General features: G+C 37.0%; 1 protein-coding gene across 1 annotated transcript in view; it reads left to right on the forward strand.

The window, feature by feature from the left end:
- ST6GALNAC3 (ST6 N-acetylgalactosaminide alpha-2,6-sialyltransferase 3) overlaps nucleotides 1-11,675 on the forward strand; it is a 575,754-nt gene extending 564,079 nt beyond the window's left edge. The window contains exons 4-5 of the mRNA XM_030913646.1: nucleotides 8,185-8,292; nucleotides 9,352-11,675. Coding sequence (XP_030769506.1) covers nucleotides 8,185-8,292; nucleotides 9,352-9,538 — 295 coding nt within the window. The 3' untranslated portion in view covers nucleotides 9,539-11,675. The remainder of the gene's footprint in view (nucleotides 1-8,184; nucleotides 8,293-9,351) is intronic.
- Nucleotides 11,676-20,120: the final 8,445 nt, after the last annotated feature.

The raw sequence follows: 20,120 nt of genomic DNA on the forward strand, positions 1-20,120 counted from the left end.
GGTGTATATGGAAGAAGCCTGCTTGGTGGTAAGTGGAAATTAGATGACTTTGCTCATGATTTGTAACTTAGTTTATAACACAGATGAGCACTACTAGGTGCATTCTTTATCATCATACATTTTTAATTGTTTTATTCTTAGTCATAGGTTGTTTATATTTCATTCTCAACTCTGAATTAATGAGGAATTTAATGAAGAAGTAAAACATAATTCTGTCAATTTTCTTCTGGATATTTTTCTCCAGATCCATAAATTTCTTTGATCTGAGAAAATAACTATATGGGACATCAAGATATCTCTAATATTTCAAAACATAATGTAAAAAAGAAAAATAAATTGGTGCTGTTTATGCATCCTGTCTGTAACCAACAATCTACTGCAGAAATAAACACTGATGATGCTTTGAGGTCTGTACCAGGTTAGGGGATAGATGAGAATGACTCTGTGGTCCTATTATTTTTATACCTCAGTACAACATCACAGGCCGTTCCTTCTGCCTGAAAAGCCCTCCTCCTTCTCCCTCCTCTGCCTAATGTTCCTACTCAGCCTTAATCCACAGCTCAGCCCTGACCTCCCATTGGAGAAGGAATTATCCTCTTCAATTCCCTCAGCTATATTTGTTGCTCTTTCCCCAGTAGTCCCATATCACTTGCAGGGGAATTACCTCCTGAATAGCCTTGGTTTTGAAAATAGTCACTGAGTCTGTCTTTCTGACTTAACCCTGATTTGAGATCTGGGCAATTTGGTTTTCCAGTGCCCAGCAACATGCCTCACGCCTAGAAAGTACTCAACACATCTTTCTTGAGTAGATGAGAGTAAACAGAATTGTAGCTTGATAGATAAGTTTGAAAACTGGAGAGGACATTGGAGAGAGCATTTCAGGGAGAAGAAAAGCACACAGAAGTAAGGAGTAAGAAGACAGAGGCTGAGATGTGCAAGTTCTGTTTAAGGAGCAATAAATGAGCCCACGTGACTAGACCGAAGAGTTTAAGAAAGGAAGTCCTGGAAAAAGCAGTGGGGAGTTTAGGTGTGTTGGGGAGGGTCTCGAGGGACACACATTGTCTTGGTCTGCCCTGGCCGTCATATGTCAAAATATCACATAGCTTAAACAGCAGAAGTTTATTTTCTCACAGTTTTGGGAGCTTGAAGTCTAAGATCAGAGTAACAGCATTACAGGTTTCTGGTGAAGGCTCTCTTCCTGGCTTGTAGATGGCTGCCCTCTGGCTGTGTTTTCACATGGTGGGAAGAGGGAGTGCTCTGATGTCTCTTGCTTTTCTTATAAGGAAACTAATCTCATCCTCGTAATATCATCATATGACAACTCACCCTGCTAATCTCATGTAAAGCTAATTATCTCCCAAAGTCCCCATGACAAAATATAAAATACCACCAGACTGGGGATTAGGGCCTCAACACGTGAATTTGTGGGGAACAAAATTCATCCCATAGCACCGACCCATATTGAGTGGTTAAGGAACCGACCACTGGTAAATGAAGTGAACCCAAAAGATTGCCATCATCCTTTCCTGCCATTATTAGGGTTCCATTGTTCAGTTAAGAAAGTGAATGAAATCTAGAAAATCAGCATTTCCAATTAAAAAGGCATTAAAGCCTAAGGACAAGAAGAAAATAACCTTTTAATTTCTGAGATGAATGAATAAAGTAATTTTTGTGAGTGGTATTTTCTATTTCTACAGCAGCCATAAATCAGACCATTGGGAACTGTACCATTTTACTTTTAAATGTACATTTTTGAAAAGAACACAGTTGTTTCTTATTATTCTCCCTTTGTACAATTTCATTGCATTCATCACCAGTCAGAGGGTCCTGTTGATTCTCCAGCAGAAAAAACTATTTGTTATATTCACAGTCCCAGTGCCTACTGATTAGCACAGGTATTTTACATTAGCTGATTGGGCTGGAAGTGCAGTCTTCCTCCAAGATTTACTGCTTTCTCCATTTTCTGTTTTTTTGTTACTTTTCAGGCCTGGATTCCTTTCACTTGGTTCATTCTCTTAAGAATTACCAGCCACAGAATGATGTTTTTATTCATTTGAAAAGTTTATGTCCATTTGCAAATGATTCAAGACAAGACTGAGAATTCCACTGCCTGATTTGCAGAAAGTTGTTGCTGCCTGAAAATGTGCTGGGCATGTCCTATTGATTGATAGATAGTACAAATATACAGTGTTAATACAATGGGCAAACTCCAGAGCATTTCCATAGCTCCCGACTATTGAATGATATACAAAAATATATGACTTGGGGACAGCTGAAATTGTTTCCACACTTTGAGCTCTGCTTCCGTTAGACTGGTTCACAATATTAGATTGAATCCCAAGGTGCTACTGATAATCATCAGCTGTTTTTCTTGCCAGGACTCTTTGTTTAAATGTATTCTTTCATTATCCGTGTGCTTTCGAAAAAAATGAGGGAAAGAATGTTTTTAATTGAATAATCTGTATTCTGTCAGGTATTTCTTCTCCCTAGGAAGGTATCTGAAAACTTACTTTGCTGTTTTTATTTATCCTGCCAGTGTAGTATATTGATGAGAGAACTGAGGTCCAATAGTGTTAAAACAAGGCATGAAATATTGATTAATTCTTCTTTTAAATTCTCTTTTTACCCCTGAGTATAGCAGGTTTCAGAAACTGCTGCCAATACTGTGCTCTCCAATAAACCTACATTATTGGGAGGGGGGTCTTGATACCCTTCAGGCTTTGATAAATGATTATTATGCTTTTGAAATGTTAGCTTTGAGTGCCCGAGGCTTGACTTTCATCAGTTCATGAAAGAAACAGTAGAATTGAAGCTGCGAAGTTTGAGCCAAAGGCCCCCAAAGGAACCATTTCATGAAAGGAGTTAACCACAGATACTGAGGCTTCTGGACTCCTTGTCCTTGTCCCACCTGACACTTTTTCTCCATTCCTAATCATACATTACCCATTGCAAGCTAAGACTTGCCCTTTGGGTCTAGGCCAACTGACTTTGCTGATTTCTAAGGTTAAAAAGTAAGAAGATGGGTTTAGATGGACTTGTAAAGAAGGGAGAAGGAAGTACAATGCTTGGTTGGATGAAGAAAATCAGGGGACAGTGAATGAGCAGAGTAGGATCTGGAGATTATAGGAATCTGGCTGTTTAGGGTCAAGGACACCCTCAGAGCAATCACCCTAAGGCAAGAATAGGCTGTGGGGAGTCAAATCTACTGCCCCCTTAGGACCCAGATGAGTTTGGAACAGAGGGGAATCTGATAAAATGTATAAGAGAACTGCACAGGACAGCCACCCCACAACAAAGAATTATCTTGTCCAAAATGTTAATAGTGCTGAGATTGAGAAACTCTAATCTAGAGAAAGTGCTACAATTTTTTGTCATCAAAGTATGAGTTTCTTGTGTTCAGAAGCCAACTCATTGAGCTATTGGTATTCAATAATTAGCAGAGCACCCTGTGAATAGATAATAAATCCAACATAATCCAGTTCTCTTTTGAAAAGCAGCCATTTCCATTTCCACAGTTCCTCCCCTGAAATTATCTGAAAGGGAAATGTCACTCAGTTAGAAGGCTCCAGCTTGCCGGATAACAGGAGGAAAGTGCTTCACAATAAGGGAAATGTCACTCAGTTAGAAGGCTCCAGCTTGCCGGATAACAGGAGGAAAGTGCTTCACAATATCTTTCCAGAAATGAGAAGAGGACAGAGTGTACTCAGAAACAGAGGTGCAGGCAAATAAAGGTTACTGACAGCCAAAAACACTGAGACTGGTAAACATCATGATAGCTGGACAGACAAGGAATCCCTGTATCCATGTGATGGCCTTTTGACATGAAGGAATAGGAGTAAACATCAAGGGTAAAGTAGCTTATATTTTATTGAAATAAACTAGATGAAAGATCATATCTTAAACGATATGTCTTCAAGCATGTGCTACATCAAGGTCTTGACAGCATCATTTTCCCAAGAGATGTGCCAGTAAATTTAAGTAGTTTCCAAGTTATAAGTATCTTGATTACCAAGGAGCAGCGGGATGCAGAGCCTGACCAGTAAAATCAAAGGATTGATGGTTTCCTCTTCACACTCTTGCCTTTATTTTCCCCTGCATGGCTCATTATTCTGCTGCATTAATTTAAGCTTTCCTATTGCACTGAATTAAGGGCTTAAATTGTCTTATCATCCCTGTGGGAATCTTGATTGTTTATTTGTGGATGAGAATAATTGTTTTTATTGATCCCCAAATGTGGAAGGTAAAAAAATATGCTATGGTTGATGGCCAGCTCATACATAGTTAGTGCTGCATGCTTGAGTGACAAATTACGAGACAGAACTTGGCCCCAGAGGATACCCTTTAAGAATTTTTAAGGCATTTGATAGTTATCACTTTAAGGTATTTGATAGTTATCACTAAGTCTTTCCAAGCTGAAAATCATAAACAATTTCACATACATCAGGCGAAGTCTTTTTGTTGTAGTTTTCATTGAAACTTAAAGGTCTAGTTGGGTGTAATTTATAACTTCTCATTTCTAGTATGTTCACACAGCAACCCAGTCGAGTTTGGAAATGGTGCAGCTACAAGACATTCCAGAGCCATTGTCATCAGGCCAGTGAGTTCCTCTAGGGACCCAGATTACTAGGAATTTATTTGAAAGAATTCCTGGATTCATCCAGAAGTTGTCATTATTCCACTGCAAGCATCACTGTATGGACATTGACTTCAAATAGTTAGAGAAAAAAACCACTTTGCTAGCCCTAGCTTGTACTGTGGGTAGGAAACCCCACACCATTTAATATCCCAAATATATCAGAGGCATCAGGGAAAGGAACTGCAACTGTCTAATTAAGTGCTATTTGTAGGACAGGGCACTTGGGCAGTATGAGCCTCCCCCATCTGAATCAAATGCAACACATCTTGTTTAAGAGCTATTGAGCTAATTAGCATGGCCTGTCTACACAGAAATAAAACAAACCAGGTTAGGTCCTAAAGGAATCAAGGATCAGAAATGTGGTAAAGTTTCCTTATTAGGTGGTAAGAAGGAAAGATCTTTGACCAGATGCCAAAACCTGAAATTCTTGATCCTCTTTTCCTGTGGTAAAGAGAACATAGATATATAGAGAAGCCACTATGACCATTGCATCTTCTTTATTATTTGAGGGCTCTGTTCTGAAAGCTTACTGTTGAACCTTCAGAAATGACTGTGTGGGCTGGACTGGAATGAGTCAGGAGAGCTTGTTTTGCAGGAATAAGTGTCCATATGTCACAAAGAGGATCTTCCTCTTTTTCCTGGAGATATATTATCTTTGTCTTTGATAATTAACACATCTGTGAAGGGACCACATCAGAGGGAGGATGATTTTTCCTAATTATGATTTTTTTTTCCCACTGAAATTCACCTTTACCCTTAGCACTATGGTTCAGTTATGGCCTTGGCCTTGGTCAGCCATTGCAACACCTTCCATGAGTGGCAGTGTAAAGGAGTTCTCCCCACAAAAGTTTTGTGACCATTGTCGCTACCATTGCAAGGTAAAAACTTTATACCCAGCTTATCTTTTTATATATACCGCATACATTTAGTATCATGTCTGTCACACAAGGGAGCACGAAATGTGATCTGACCAATTCACGTGTTTGCTCATTACAATATCCGATATGCATGCAGCATGGTACTGCACAATGGTTAAAACTTAATTACAGACTGTTGAGGGTGATGATCACAGAATCATTTGATTTTTAAATTAGAAGAAACCTTGGTTATGACTTAGTTCAACTATCTCATATTAGACACAAGGAAAATAAGACCAAAGAGGCTAAATAAGTGTCCAAAGCCTCATGTTCGAGTAGTGGCAGAGCTGTAATATCAGACCAGATATCCTCACTCCAATTCTGACTGCACTCTGTGTTGACTCTGAAACACATGGCTGTGCTTTGTTGCACTGTATTGTGATCAATTGGTTTAACATGTGTGCCTCCCTCACTAGACCATGTACTCTTAAGAAAATATTCATCACCAGGCTCCTAGCACAGTCAGTGGCATATGATAGGATCCCAACAAATGTTGGTTGAAAAAGTGAATAAATGAGTAAATACATGAGACCTGTTTTTTTCCTCATCATGTAGAAACAAACAAATGCCGTAACTTTTAGTGATCTCTACGAGTGCTTGGTCAGCGTAATAATGAAGAATAGACAAGATAGGGAGTGAAAGGTAGAAAAAATAGTATGAGAAAGAAGAGAAAAAAAAAAACACACAATTCCGTAGGAATAAGAACCAGACAAATTCAGTACATAGGCAAAATGTTTAGATTCAATTTGGGAGCATTTTGTCAAGACTCGTGCCTCCTCTGATCTCTTCTCATTTTCAAATGAGGGCTTTTTAAGCAGATGGTGCTTTAAACAATTCCCATTATTGCTGCTCCTCCTCAAACCCCAGAATGCAGGATTGACTTCAGGTTAAGTTGTCTAAAAGGCAAAGTTGTTCGTTAGTATATCTATCTCACTTCCCTGAGATATGTCTTCCCACTCATTTTGCATCTATTGCTGCCCCATGTTGCTGCTACTATCACAGAGGAAAGTGCACGTAACTCGCTGTGATCTGGTTTCTGGGATATTTTCCATACGCCAGAAGACACGAAGGAATGGCTACTTAAGCAGTGACATTTGAGACTCAGTGACAAGTATGCAGAGAGGAGGTATATGGGCTGAGTTTGTGTCTCCTTGTGAATCACCCAAAGTCAATGCAAGTAAAGGCTAAAAAATCCAATCATCTACCCCCACTGTGAGTTTGTGTTTTTCCTGAAATGCTGGCACTGTTGTAAGTAATTTGACACTAAGTAGTGCCTGTTAAAAAGAAGCAGCAGCAGCAGCAGCAAAGGATTCAAGGCTCCTAATTATAGCACACTGATGGCTTGGTGCTGGGGTGTGCATCAACAATATTGGGCAAGTACTGGCTGGAGGGCTGAATCCAGACAGCGGTTATCAGTATCTAAGTGTCAGTTTGAACTGGCTGTGCTCCTGTAGGCCAAGAAGTCTACATGGAAGGTAGACCATTTAATCTTTCTCAGAGGTGTTGCTACACAGCCGTCAAACAAATTGGGGTAGTTCAAATGCCCCTGTGGAGAGAGTTTTAAGGAGATGGGCATTCATCTGTTTTGAATGTGTTGAGTCACATTGGCTAAAGACAAATAGGGAGATCCAGCTTTTCACTGAACATTCCTTTGAACCATTTGGAACTTGGCAGATGCCCAATCAGCACTGCATCTAAGTACATCCCCACCCTCCCACTCAGTTCCTGTATTTCCCAGATCTTCTTTGAACATACCAACCATACTTCCATATTTGTGATTTTGTTCTTGCCCTTCCCTCTTCCTGAAATGCCTTTTCCTCATGTGGTCCACATGCCTTCTTCCTCCTTGACCCTCCCCTCTGTCTTTTTCAGATCTTTGTTCCCATGATCAAAGAAGCCTTTCCTGGCCAACTTTTATAACATAGCTACCTCCAAATCCAATCCACTGGCCTTCACAAAGACAGAAGCTTTGGTTGTTTTGATCGTTATTGTATCCCCAGCCTCCAGAACAATGATTACCATGTAGCTTGTTCAATGGAAATACAATGAAGTTGGTAATGTAGGTCTTAAAAAGGAAAAGTCTTGTCTTATAACGCCTGGAAAGCAGTTAAGGAAATCTTTTCAGATGCTTTCATTTCAAGTTAATCACATACACTGCATGTAAGTTATACTTAGAAACCCAAGCAGCCTTTAAGAAAGTAGTAATATGTCCAGGTAAGCAAGATAGCACTATTATCATTCAGTACCCATCCAGGCTCCAAGCAACTTTAAGAGAACCTTTCCTCTGATAGACAGCACTAATTTGTGTCTTATGGAAAATTAAATAAATTATTTTTCACCTGAAGGGAGCAAGATTATTTGACTTCAGATATTTGCCATATGGCTTCTCTTCCACACAACATAGCTTTGGGGCTTAAGGTAGTAAGAGCAAGAGCATTCCTATAAATTATTCAGAGATAATTCAAAATAAGTGTTCATCTTTGACATATTGTCAAGTTTCTCAATGCTTTTTCCTGATAACAAGTGCTATGTTTTTGATGAAATGTTGCTTGTTTCTCACACACCTTATTGTTCTGTGTGTGTGTTCTGTGTTTTGTCCTGTTTGTTATTGTTTGTTTTCATTTCCCTCAGAGTCCAGTCTGGCTCGTATCTCAGCACAGGGTGGTTTACCTTCATTCTGGCCATGGACGCCTGTTATGGCATTCACGTCTACGGGATGATAAATGACACCTACTGCAAGTAAGATCACAGGAAATTATTTTTATGCAGCTCCAATTCTGAGATCTTGTCAAAATATCACAATTCATTTTAATACCATAAATCTAAGAAACAGATAAAGCAACAATTATTTCCCAGTGTTCTTTGCTGACATGACATTTTATTGTCAGTGCATCAGGTTGTGACTTCTAGGGGTGATAAAAAGAAAAATATTTACCAGTCTAATGTCAAGTCTCAGGAGGAACACTTTTCCCTTAATCAGTGGCATAGCAGGAACTTGTGGCTTGAAAATATAGAAGTTTAGTGGTTGTTTAATTTGCAAAAGCAAGTTTGTCATTTCTGCTGCTCTGATGGCTTGATGGATAGCTATCTACTCAATGGTTAGTTAGATTTGATCATGAACAAAAAAATGTCCTGAAGCCTCAGAAAAACTGACAGCTTAACAAGAATTCCTGGAAATTATACTTCACTAATAAGTGAGTAATCTGCCAGATCCTTATTTAAAATGAATGTGTTTACCCACAGTATATCCTCGCTGGTGGGATAGTTTCTAATTAGATAATAAAACAAACCCTCCATGCTTCATCAGGATAATGAAATCTATTTCCCTACCAACAATTGGCACAATATAATTCACAGACTGTTTTAATCATAATGTCAAAATGGTAACTCTCAGCCACAATCATCATGGACAAATATTTCTTCCCTAACTATAAGCATAATGGAGCTCAGATGAACCCAATATCTTACTGTGAAAAATCACAGTTTCTTCAAGTTCTGCAAGAGGCTATCTAAAGTTTCTTCCATTACACACCATTTCTTTTTTCAAAGGATAGCCATATGTTTGAATGTAATTGGCATGATATATAAATTTTTTTTGATCTATTAAACCACTAAGAACCTGGTACATCTTCCTAAAAGCTTTCATACATATAATAGCTTTTAACTGAGTTCATGGACAAGAATCATGTGTGGGTTTGTGAGTAAATGCATTTACTGGGCACATAATGGATTCTTGTAAATGAGTGTTTCATTCTTCATCTCAATCTTTCTCTCCTTTTCTTTTTTTTTCTTTTCTAGGACAGAAGGGTATAGAAAAGTCCCCTACCATTACTATGAACAAGGAAGAGATGAGTGTGATGAATATTTTCTTCATGAACATGCCCCATATGGGGGTCATAGGTTTATCACTGAAAAGAAAGTGTTTGCTAAATGGGCCAAGAAGCACAGGATAATATTTACACATCCAAACTGGACATTGTCTTGATAATGGTTTTTCTGATCTTGCCACATCACTTAACGTGATCCCCATACTGCAACTGTGATGCTGATGATGCTAATGGAGATGATGGTAACGATAAAGACAACAACAATGATTATCAAGTTCCTGTACACTCTCAGATGTGGATGGTGACTCTGCTAGTAATTTAAACTCAGCATTTCATGGAGGATGGTTGTGCTCATGATGTTCTTTCTGGAGGTTCAACACCACATACCGCACTTTATAATTTAACTGGAATTGAGATGAAGGCCAGTGACATGACAACTGTGACCTAAGAAATGGGAAGATTATCCTTCGAGATAGCTGCCTAGAATTGTTCAACAGTGAGTAACTTCCAAAAGCCAAAAGAGTTTGGCCTCATGAGGCGAGGTGATTGACTCAATGGCTTCTTGAATCTCAGCAGCTCCGCCATCTTGAAGAATGATTGATTTTCAAACACTGACCCAAGAACTGCTATCAGGGTGCAAGTATCTTACTAGTTAGCCTAAGGACGGGAAAATATCACTTCCTAATATACCATCTTTCTACAGTATTTCCTACAGCTAAAGCCTCAGGCCATTGCCTAATTAACAATGAAGATTTCATGGACGTCCTACACTTCAGGATTACTTGACTATCACAAACACATAAATCAAAATGGGCTAAGTAGCAAATCTTGATGAATTTCCACTCTTACCATCCATTCTTACTACCAACAATATAACTGAACATGTGATTAGAATGATCTATATTAATTTTTAGTTATTTTTGGTTGAGTCTTAAATATTTCGGAAGACTACTTAATATGTAAGATACCAACTTCAACACTGTAGTAACATATACTGTGAAAATATTCCTAAAACATAACCAAAGGGTTTACTAACTCTGCTTCAACATCCAACAACACAAAACCGTATGATTTTTAAAATCATGAAACACAGAAAGCAAAGCATATTTTTACATCAATTTGTATCCTATCATACTTCATAATATATATTTGTATATTCAAATTTCTATTTTATAGGCCCAAGATGTGTTTCTCTAAACATTACATTCTCATTGCCAAGTGCCAACTGTTAGACATGGAGAGGAAATGATTCCTTATATTAAACCTGACCAGAGCTTTTGCCTTGTAGGAATTTATTTTTCCCATAGTGTGTCAGCTGTTATGCCACAATAACAACAATAATAATAACCTTAATGTCCAAGGTACTTTGTCATTTACAGTCCTTTAACATCTGTTATACCATGTGATGCCCCTGAACACCCCATTGGACTATTGTCTGTGTATTCTGCTAGCTCTTTAGCAGATGATCTGTAATTTGGTCATTGTTCTGTTATATTCCAGATTGCTCTACTTGCTAATATTTGTATAGAATAGAATTTATGTAAACTAGTAACCAGTTGATCTCTGTGCCAAATACATTATATCAGGATTACACAAAAAGTATCACAAAGGATGGTCTTGGCCATACGCTAGGACCCCTGTGAAAATAAGTAGTTTTGAGTAGTTTTTCTGTACACATATATATACGTGTGATTCTATTTAGGAGGGGAAAGATGAAAAAGCAGGGACAACAGGGAGGAAATGAAGGCAGAGAAATATAGTTTCCTGTCCCAGGGTTGAGACAATTCTATTTTTCATATACTCATTGCTCATTAAATATTAAAGGATTGATTTGCTGAGAGAGTAGCTGAGAGTTCAAAAACATCCTTGCAGAATGATTCAAAAGACAAAACCCAGGCTCAACTTACAGAATGTTTTGGAGACTGGAAGTAATGATACATTTCACTTCAGAAGCACTTGTAGGTACTTACTAGTGCTAAGTATTATGGTGAGCTATCATTAAAATGTGCCGTCTTGGATAAAGGCCTTTTGCCTGCTGTCTTCTGCCATTTTGATACCTCAATATTCACACCCATAAAAATTACTAAGCCCCAGTTCTATCCTCGGAAGGAGTTGTTATTCTGTTGTTCCCTTATGCAATTTTTAATTCTATGATTGTTAAGTTTTTTTGAACTAATGATAGATAGAAATGCCTACTGAAAGAAAAATAGAGACAAATGTTAAAATTGCCATACAGACTGTTTTTCCCCCTGTTGTTTCACCTTAAAATAAAAAGAAATCCTTGATTAATCAGAATGCCTTGGGACATGAACTTAATTTATTTAGTTTTCTAATAAATGAAGGGCCAACTCTTATTTGTTTTAACCCCTGCTGATAAGAAACATTTGAAAACTTGCTTGCTCTCCTGCCTGGTTGTAGCTTTCTCTGATGAAGACTTTTGCAGCATATTGTATCCTTCACTCTATGGCGGAAGTTGTGTGTGGAATATGTAGACTCCAGTGTTTTCTTAGAAGGGGTGGAAAGGGGCTTTTTTTTTCTCTCCTCTCCTCTTTCTTTCCTTTCTTTTTGCATCTAAACTGCTACTCTACATTTTTTATTGTTGTTTTCTTTGTCTTTTTCTTTCTACAAGCAGGAAACAAACAAAAAAGCACAAGTTTTTCTCAATTTGGAAACTCAGTTAAATGATTTCCAGTATAATCAGCATTTTGATAGAATCTCACAACTTATTTTTCTCTGCTTTTATTTCCTGTTTTTCTTTGTTCCATCTTTCTAATTCTAGTGAAAATGCAAAGTCTAATTTCTCCCATGTTGAGAATAAATTTTTCATCTATGATTTACTGATAGAGAAGAGCTTGGTAAGGGAGCAATTCAAGGAGACTATTTTGCCATGCAAATTTCTGATCAATTCCCACAGATTCTGGTGAAATGAAAGATATTCTATCCAACATTTAAACATTGAAAAATTTAACTGAACTTACTTATCACTGATGGGTATTTATCCCAGAAACTAATATGTGAAAAATAAAAATATTTCAATACTATCCGTGGCTCTAGGAAAATGAACTATAAAAATGGGTCACAATTTTTCTGAAATTGGCATGAAAACATTCAAGATAAAAATAATAGACTAAATATTATTTTCTATTCTGCATAATTCTATGAAAAAGCAAAGTAATTTTTTAAAAGTTTTCAAATGAATGTTTGAATCTTTTCCAATTTAACCACGTGAGAAGTAGTAATGATTTACATTGTTATGATGATAATGTGAATAAGAAACCTTTTAGAGTATATGATTTTTACATTGCTATCAAAGCTATCAAAGAAAAAGCAATTGGGATTTGGAGGAATGTTTGTATATATGCACATAGAGTCCATTTGTGTGTGTGTGAACACACATATATATATACATTATATACTTATAACTATATATAAAGGCATATGTATAATCCTATATTCTTCACTGGTGTATGTGAATCATAGAAAACCCTATTTTAGACTTCATCTGAAATTTGTTGGGTTACATTTTGAATCCTGATGAAAAAAGCAAAAATCCAAATTAAATGGACTGATTGCTAAGAGTACATAAAATCATATTCAAAAGCTGGCCAGAAGAATAAAGCTAGAGAAGCTGCTAAATCTAGAAAACACAATTAGATGCCACAGTTGTCACAAATCAGACTTGTAAGTATAGCAATCTGTATTGTGGGTTCTGCCGATTGCAGGCTTAGCTAAAGTCACATTGAAAAACATTGCATCAAGCTTCATTCACACTGAAGCAAATGAACATTGGTCCTCCTATTCAAATAAGCCAGTCTTTAGCATAAGCAAAATCCAGATTTGCATGATTTTTATTATATAGCTAGAGAACTGTGACCACTGTGAAAAAGGAAATTTATATAAGGAGATTGCTCTTGGAGGATTTGGTATGAATCAGCTGAGGTAGGAACAAGAGTCTGAATTGGGGACCTGCTAACCTTCCAAGAAGTAGAAGGCCAGCAGAAGAGAAAGACTGTTACTTAGAAAAGAGACAGCACTAAAGTACTTCACCTGGTAGTGTTAATTGGACGTTAATTATGAGCTTGGTTTAATTTCAATAAGCAAGAAAATATAATCAGATGACTGATTTTTAAAAAAACAAAAACAATGGGCCCATCTAGCCTTTAATGTGACATGTCAAATGCAAACAATAAATTATGTTATTCAGTGTCCGTTGTTTGCATGGCTTAGCACAACAAAGGATTTACAGTCTGGGGGCCAGGAGGGAAAAAATGCTTTTTTCTTAAAACAACATATTTAAAAGACAAGACCTCATCATTTTAATAGTGTACATAGATTAGTGACTGAAGGAGCCAGTGCTAGCCTTTGTAAGTAGTGTAGGCTTTTAGAGCTGAAAGAGATTTTAAAGACCAGTCAATTCAACTCCTACACCTTGGAGCTGAGGAAACAGACAGAGGTGGAGTGATTTGCCTATAGTAATAAACTGGACTAATGGCAGCACTGAGACTCAAATTCTTGTCTCATGTTTTCTTCTCTAGTAATTTTTCCACTACACTTTTTAGACAGAAGAGTAGCTGGGAAAAAAAAATGCCGAACTGATTTTACTAAAGAGTCTATTCATGGAATCCAAGGGCTCCAAATTGTGTTAACTCTGCTCAGGATGAGCACACTGAAGTGGAGAAATATTTTCATTATTGAAGGAACATATCTCATTGATTGTCTACACCCTCTGTTCTCTCTGTGTGTTGCTATTGGTAAGGCTAGGCTATGTTCTGTTATCACGAAATTCTAGGACTTGTTTAAAGAACATAAAGGTGAGTTTCTTACTTTCTCTTTGTAATTGAGGATGAGCAAGCCATTGATACACCAAGAGCTGGTTGAGTGTTGGAGGTTGCCTGGTGAAACTGGCAGGCCCTGTTGCTGACATTTCCCCAGAGCTAAAGTGTCCTCATATTCAAACCAACCCTGCTGCTCAAGTTAGTGAAATTATCCATCAGCACTAACACTACCCTTTGGGTTCATGCTCATCCCTGCGCTATATGTGAACTTGAGCCTAGATACCCTTCTGGAAGGTGAATGAAAGCCCCAAATGTCCCGCAAGACTTAGTCTGCATAAAGCATTGAAAAGGATTTTTTTTTCTCTGCAGTCCATTTATATGATACTGTTAGAAGTGAAGAATTTTGAAACTACGTACAATGGCCTCTGAAAATGGTTCCTGTGGCTCAGAAATAGTATATTGTTCTGTTGCTTGTTTTTGCTGAACTGTAGAGAAAACACCAGAGTAAAATTCCATGTAAATTGCTAAGGCATCGAATCAGAACTGTCCTTGGGCATTGTAACAGTGCAGAAAATCTCATTCAGTTTTTTTCTTTTTTTTTTTAGTTAACTACTTTTTTGTTTCCTTTCAGAATAGGCACAAATTTTTTTTTTTTTTTTTTTTTTTTTTTTTTTTTTTTTTTTGAGTAGAAAAGCTCTTCTTTCTCCACAGATACGTCTCTTTTTGTTCACACCTTGGATTCTTCAGAAAATAGAAGCTCATTTCCTTCCATGAAGGTGAAGAACATCTTGATGAATAAATAGTCAACTACCAAGTTCACATATTTACCTATGTAGTGAGAGCTGTTTCTAAGAAACTTCAAAGGGATCAAAACGAGGCAATTTTATAGCTTTTTGTTACCTAATCTACAAAGTACTAATTTCCTTGTGTTTAGCTTTGTTGTCACTGTTACTGAGTAAATACCCATTTCTGTTATATACGGAACAGTTTTTGCTTCACTCATTTTCCTGAGTTCCCATGATTTTTTTCTGTAGTTTCTCATTCATGTTAAAACGTGTAATCTTCATCTATTTTTAAAAGAAACTGTAAATGCACGGCTGTACATTTGTTGAGAGTTTTTATGACATTATAGTGCTTTATTTATAAGCATTGTGTCTTAGAATAAAGCTTACAAAATGGCAAAGGGCTCTTGGCATATTTCAGTTTGTTTTACAACAGAACAAGTAAGGATATGTTAACAAAGCCAGAGGAAAAAGGGGGTATGGGATTTTTAATATACTTGATATCCAAGGCAGAAACATATCCAGGATACTACTACAAACAATAACAAGATAAAATGTTAGTCTGCCTCTGGAATTTGTTTTGTCCATATTAACTATCTGATGCTGACATATATTTCGTTTTTTGCTATGCCAGACATATTAACAAAGTTAAGTTAGCACATAAGCTTCATAAAACAAAGAAGTCTTCCTTCTTTCCTCCCTTCCTTCCCTATTCCTTACTTTCCTCCCCGCTCTTCTCTTATTTTCTTTCCACAAAACTCAACACTCTTGCAGTTGAATGTCAAATTTGGATAATTTTTCTTTTAACAAATCAGCTTATCATTATCTATCCAACTCTATAAGAGATCCATATTTGGAAATGATCTCAGAATGAGAGTCATCTTTAGAAATAATAACTTCCAAAAACTTATATGCCAGGCTTATTAAAGGGCTGTATATCTCATTCAGTTTCCCCAATACTTTATGAGGTACATAATGTTACCATCACCATCTCACATATAAGGAAATTGAAGCACTAGCAAGATTAAATAGCTTGCCCATGGTCGCACAGCTTTTGATGAAATGAGATTGGAACCAAGGCAGTTTGGCCCAGAGTCCATACCCATTTGGGGAAGGCTAATAAATGTAACCAGTAACCCCCCAAATTTCAGTAGCTTAAGAGAATAAGATTTGTTTCTCTCTCAAACATAAATTCTACATAGATGCTCCTCTCCAACTGGCTTGTTTCCAAGGGTGACTCAGATACAAAGACACTTTCCATCATGTGGCTTTGCCCTCCTCCAGGTCCTTTGAGTCCTCTCTGTTTGGCCTGCTAAAAAGGAAAGAGCAAAAGGGAGCTTGTGCTGGAAGGTTTTACGGGCAAGTCTGGAAGTGATGTATATCACTCCACCCACATTCTATTGGCCAGCCTTGGTCACGTGGCTTGGTATGCGCAATGCTGTCTAAATGTGTAGGAAAAGAATCTGATAAACATGTAGCTGTTTCTGCCAGATATTCTTAGTCATGGTGACATAATAGCTGAAAAAGAAAACACTGAGTTTTGTGCAGCTCTATGGGTGAGTTGTTTGTTTTGATAATCCTTGTTCAAGCACTAGAAACACTTCAGAAAAAAATTTTTGTATATGGATATTAGTACCCACACCAGAACAAGAATAAAATAAGGAACAATATATTGCTCTAGGTTGTATTATACCAGGAAGAGAGAATATGGTTTCTTTTGCTTAAGGAAGCAAGAGAGAAACTGGTACACAGGAAACACTTTTTAAGTGACTGAACTCTACCCACAATAGAAGTAATGTGACTTTTAAAGTCTTAGTGATCCGTGGTTAAAGTAGGATAGATGCGCCCTCACCTCTGATCAACCCCTTGTTTTTGTGCCTATTTCCCTTGCAAGATGTCACAGAGATTCGCCTTTTTTTCAGCTGTCCTTTGGTCTTCAGGTCTTTGCAGCACTGTGATATTTTTTACTGCAGAAAATATAATTGCTATTTCTTGAATCGTAAATTTAGGAATTTCTCTCATTGTTAACATTGACATACGAACTTAATAAAGGTACTTATATGCCTTAAAGAGACTAGACACACCACAACATCACAGGCCATATTTCTGTAAAGAGAAGACCTTACGTGCATTCTCTCCCTCACTCTTCTTCACTTCCCGAGACTTTCTACTCTTTGACATCAATTTCTTTAGGCTATCTAGGAATCCTTTTCCCTTAACACTAACAGAATTTTGCATCCTAGAGGGTTTTTTTCACCTAATAGGAAACTATTTGCTATCTTGGGGAAAGTACTTTGCATGCTAGCATATAAATTTTCTTAGTTTGTCCATTGAGGGAGACTAGCTGGGACTCTAAAAGCAATATAATTAGAGAAGAGAATCTGCCAATGTTTACCTTCTTTCAGATTAATGAGAAATTTCTTTTAAGGACAAGAAACTTTACTGTCTAGTTGGTAAATGATATAGGTTTGAATCTCTTTCTAAGAGTTGTAATTGATGATAATAATATTCTGTGGTGCTTTACAGGGATAAATTGTTTAGTTTAATCAGAGTGGTGGTTCTCACCATCCATAAGTCCGTGGGCAAAAGTCTTGACTAATACAATCATAGGGTGTACACCAGCAGCACCTTACACCATGCATTGTTGAGAGTTCTTGCTCTATATTTGATAACACTATTCAAATATGCCATTTTCCATGATTATAAAATTGCTTAAATAATCTTTCAAAATATTTTTCCTACAAATGTCTAAATTTCTCCAGAAGTAGAACATATACAATCAGATTTACTTGGAATGATCTGCCTCAGTCAGTGGTGTTTTCCTTCAAATTAAAATGGTTTGGACAACACATCTTTTGGTGATGCTGGTTATGATGAGTTTCCGTCCTAGTAAAAATAAAAATAAAAAAAGGGGTGGGGGGAAATACTCCACAATCTTTGATGAATAAAAGGGCATTAATGTTGGATGAGGACACTAATGTTACGTAAATGTATCAGTGAAATATGCACAACTGTACCTGGCTGTTCAATAAGGAACAACAGAAAAAAATTAAAACTTTCAACAGCATGACATGTGGACTCAATAAAACCAAATGAAATTTGATAGGAACAAATGTAAAGCCAAACAAAAAGGCTTTTAGGTTCAGAATATACAGGAGCATAACTTTATAACAGTAGTCATGGAAAATACTTGGAGGTATAGAACACTGTAATAGAAGATATAGCAATGAAAAGGTCACTGTGACCCTGATACGTACACAAAGAGTCTAAGAACAAAACAGCAAGGTTCAGGACTGACCAGAAAACTTCTGGAAGTGTTTTTAAAACTTGTTTTTTGTTTTCGTTTTTGAGATGGAGTCTCATTCTGTGGCCCAGGCTGGAGTGCAATGGTGCAATCTCAGCTCACTGCAACCTCTGCCTCCCGGAATCAAGCAATTCTCCTGCCTCAGCCTCCTGTCTACCTGGAATTACAGGTGTGCCCCACCATGCCCAGCTAAGTTTTGTATTTTTTGTAGAGATGGGGTTTCGCCACATTGGCCAGACTGCTCTTGAACTCCTGTCCTCAAGTGATACACCCGCCTCACCCTCCCAAAGTGTTGGGATTACAGACATGAGCCACTACACCCAGCAAAACTTATTTTTATTCAATGTCTGATTGGACAGATAATATATTTTCATTGTCAGAAACATTGAAGACAGAAAGGTATGATACCTATTATTGCACTTCCCAGAGTTCATTCAGTATTTTTCTATAGATATTATTGATAAAAATATACATATAATGTTGTTTTATAGCCTGCTGTGTCTTCTTAATAAGGAATTACAAGTATTTTCTCAAAGTCATTAAAGTATCCTAATATTCAGTAGCTACATTGTGCCCTAAGCTATTTAACGATTTCCCCCAGTCACTTTTCTTTTTATGCTAAACAGTTTTGTTAATGAATTTTTGAGCATTTCTCTGATTATTTTTTTTTTATTGCATCAGCATACAGTGGTGCCTGCTTCCCTGAACCCTTGCCAAAAATGATGGGATTCTTCAACCTTGCAGACTTTATGTATGCAAATCAAGGTTATCTTCTTTTAATTAGCATTTAATTGATTACTATGGAAATTTAAAATTTTGCATATTTATAGGAAACTAATGTGTCTTCTTACACGAATAAGCTCTTCCTATACTTTATCCATTCTTCTATTGCAGTAGAAGTCATCACAATATAAAGAAACCGACAATTGAGAATTCTTTCAAAAAAGACGAAACAGGTTGAGATCAACCAGGATCATGTGGAAACTAGAAATTGTATCACACCAGGAGTTGGAAACCCTTAGCCAGATTAATAGAATTTTTTAGAGAGAACAAAATTCAAATACTTAAAAGGCATCAATGCAGGTGCAAAATTAGTTTTAAAGTCTATGATTCTATTGGACATAATAGAGCCAATGAGTAAGATTTCAGACTTTATCTCAGGAGAGCATTTAGAAGAGTCTAAAATTAGAGTGTGGATTTTTAGGATGAATGAAATTGTGTTAAGTATTTGCAGATAGATCACCCCACTTTTCAGTAATTCGTGTGTTTATGTAGCTAGTTGAACTCAGTGACCACCTAGGTCCCTTCCAAAGTACACGTTCTATGAAATAGGATGCAACTTTTATGCACCAAGGCCTGGTTTCACACTGAAACTCTGAAAAAAAAAACACACTAAAATGTTTACCCTTGTCTTAGCAGCAGCATATTCAGAAGCCATCTCTTAAAAAAGGTTATTTCTGATGATGACAAATTTCACCTAGTTCATATTCAGAACTGGTTCCCAAGTTCTGGAAGTACATTCAATTAACGGTGGGTATAAGGACACACACACATACACTCCTCTCCTTGACAACCTCCCCCCACTGCCCCCAGCTCTACTACTGCCAATCACTGATTTCATTGTCATAATGCCTCACAAAAACGTGTAAGTTCCTTTGCTTCACAGTGTGAAAAATTCATTCACATTTTATACATCCATATTTTTATATACTTGCTATGTGATATGTATTTGAAATGTAATGACTCAAGAAAATTACATTTAGTATTATAGCATTTCTCATGTTGGTAATTTATGATAATGGATGTCACTGTAGATTTAAGAGTCATTTATATTGTCCACCTTTTCCTATTTCTGCTAGATTAAATAAATTCTTCATAT

The sequence above is a fragment of the Rhinopithecus roxellana genome, chromosome 12, assembly GCF_007565055.1.
Source record: "Rhinopithecus roxellana isolate Shanxi Qingling chromosome 12, ASM756505v1, whole genome shotgun sequence".
In the NCBI taxonomy this organism is placed as follows: domain Eukaryota; kingdom Metazoa; phylum Chordata; class Mammalia; order Primates; family Cercopithecidae; genus Rhinopithecus; species Rhinopithecus roxellana.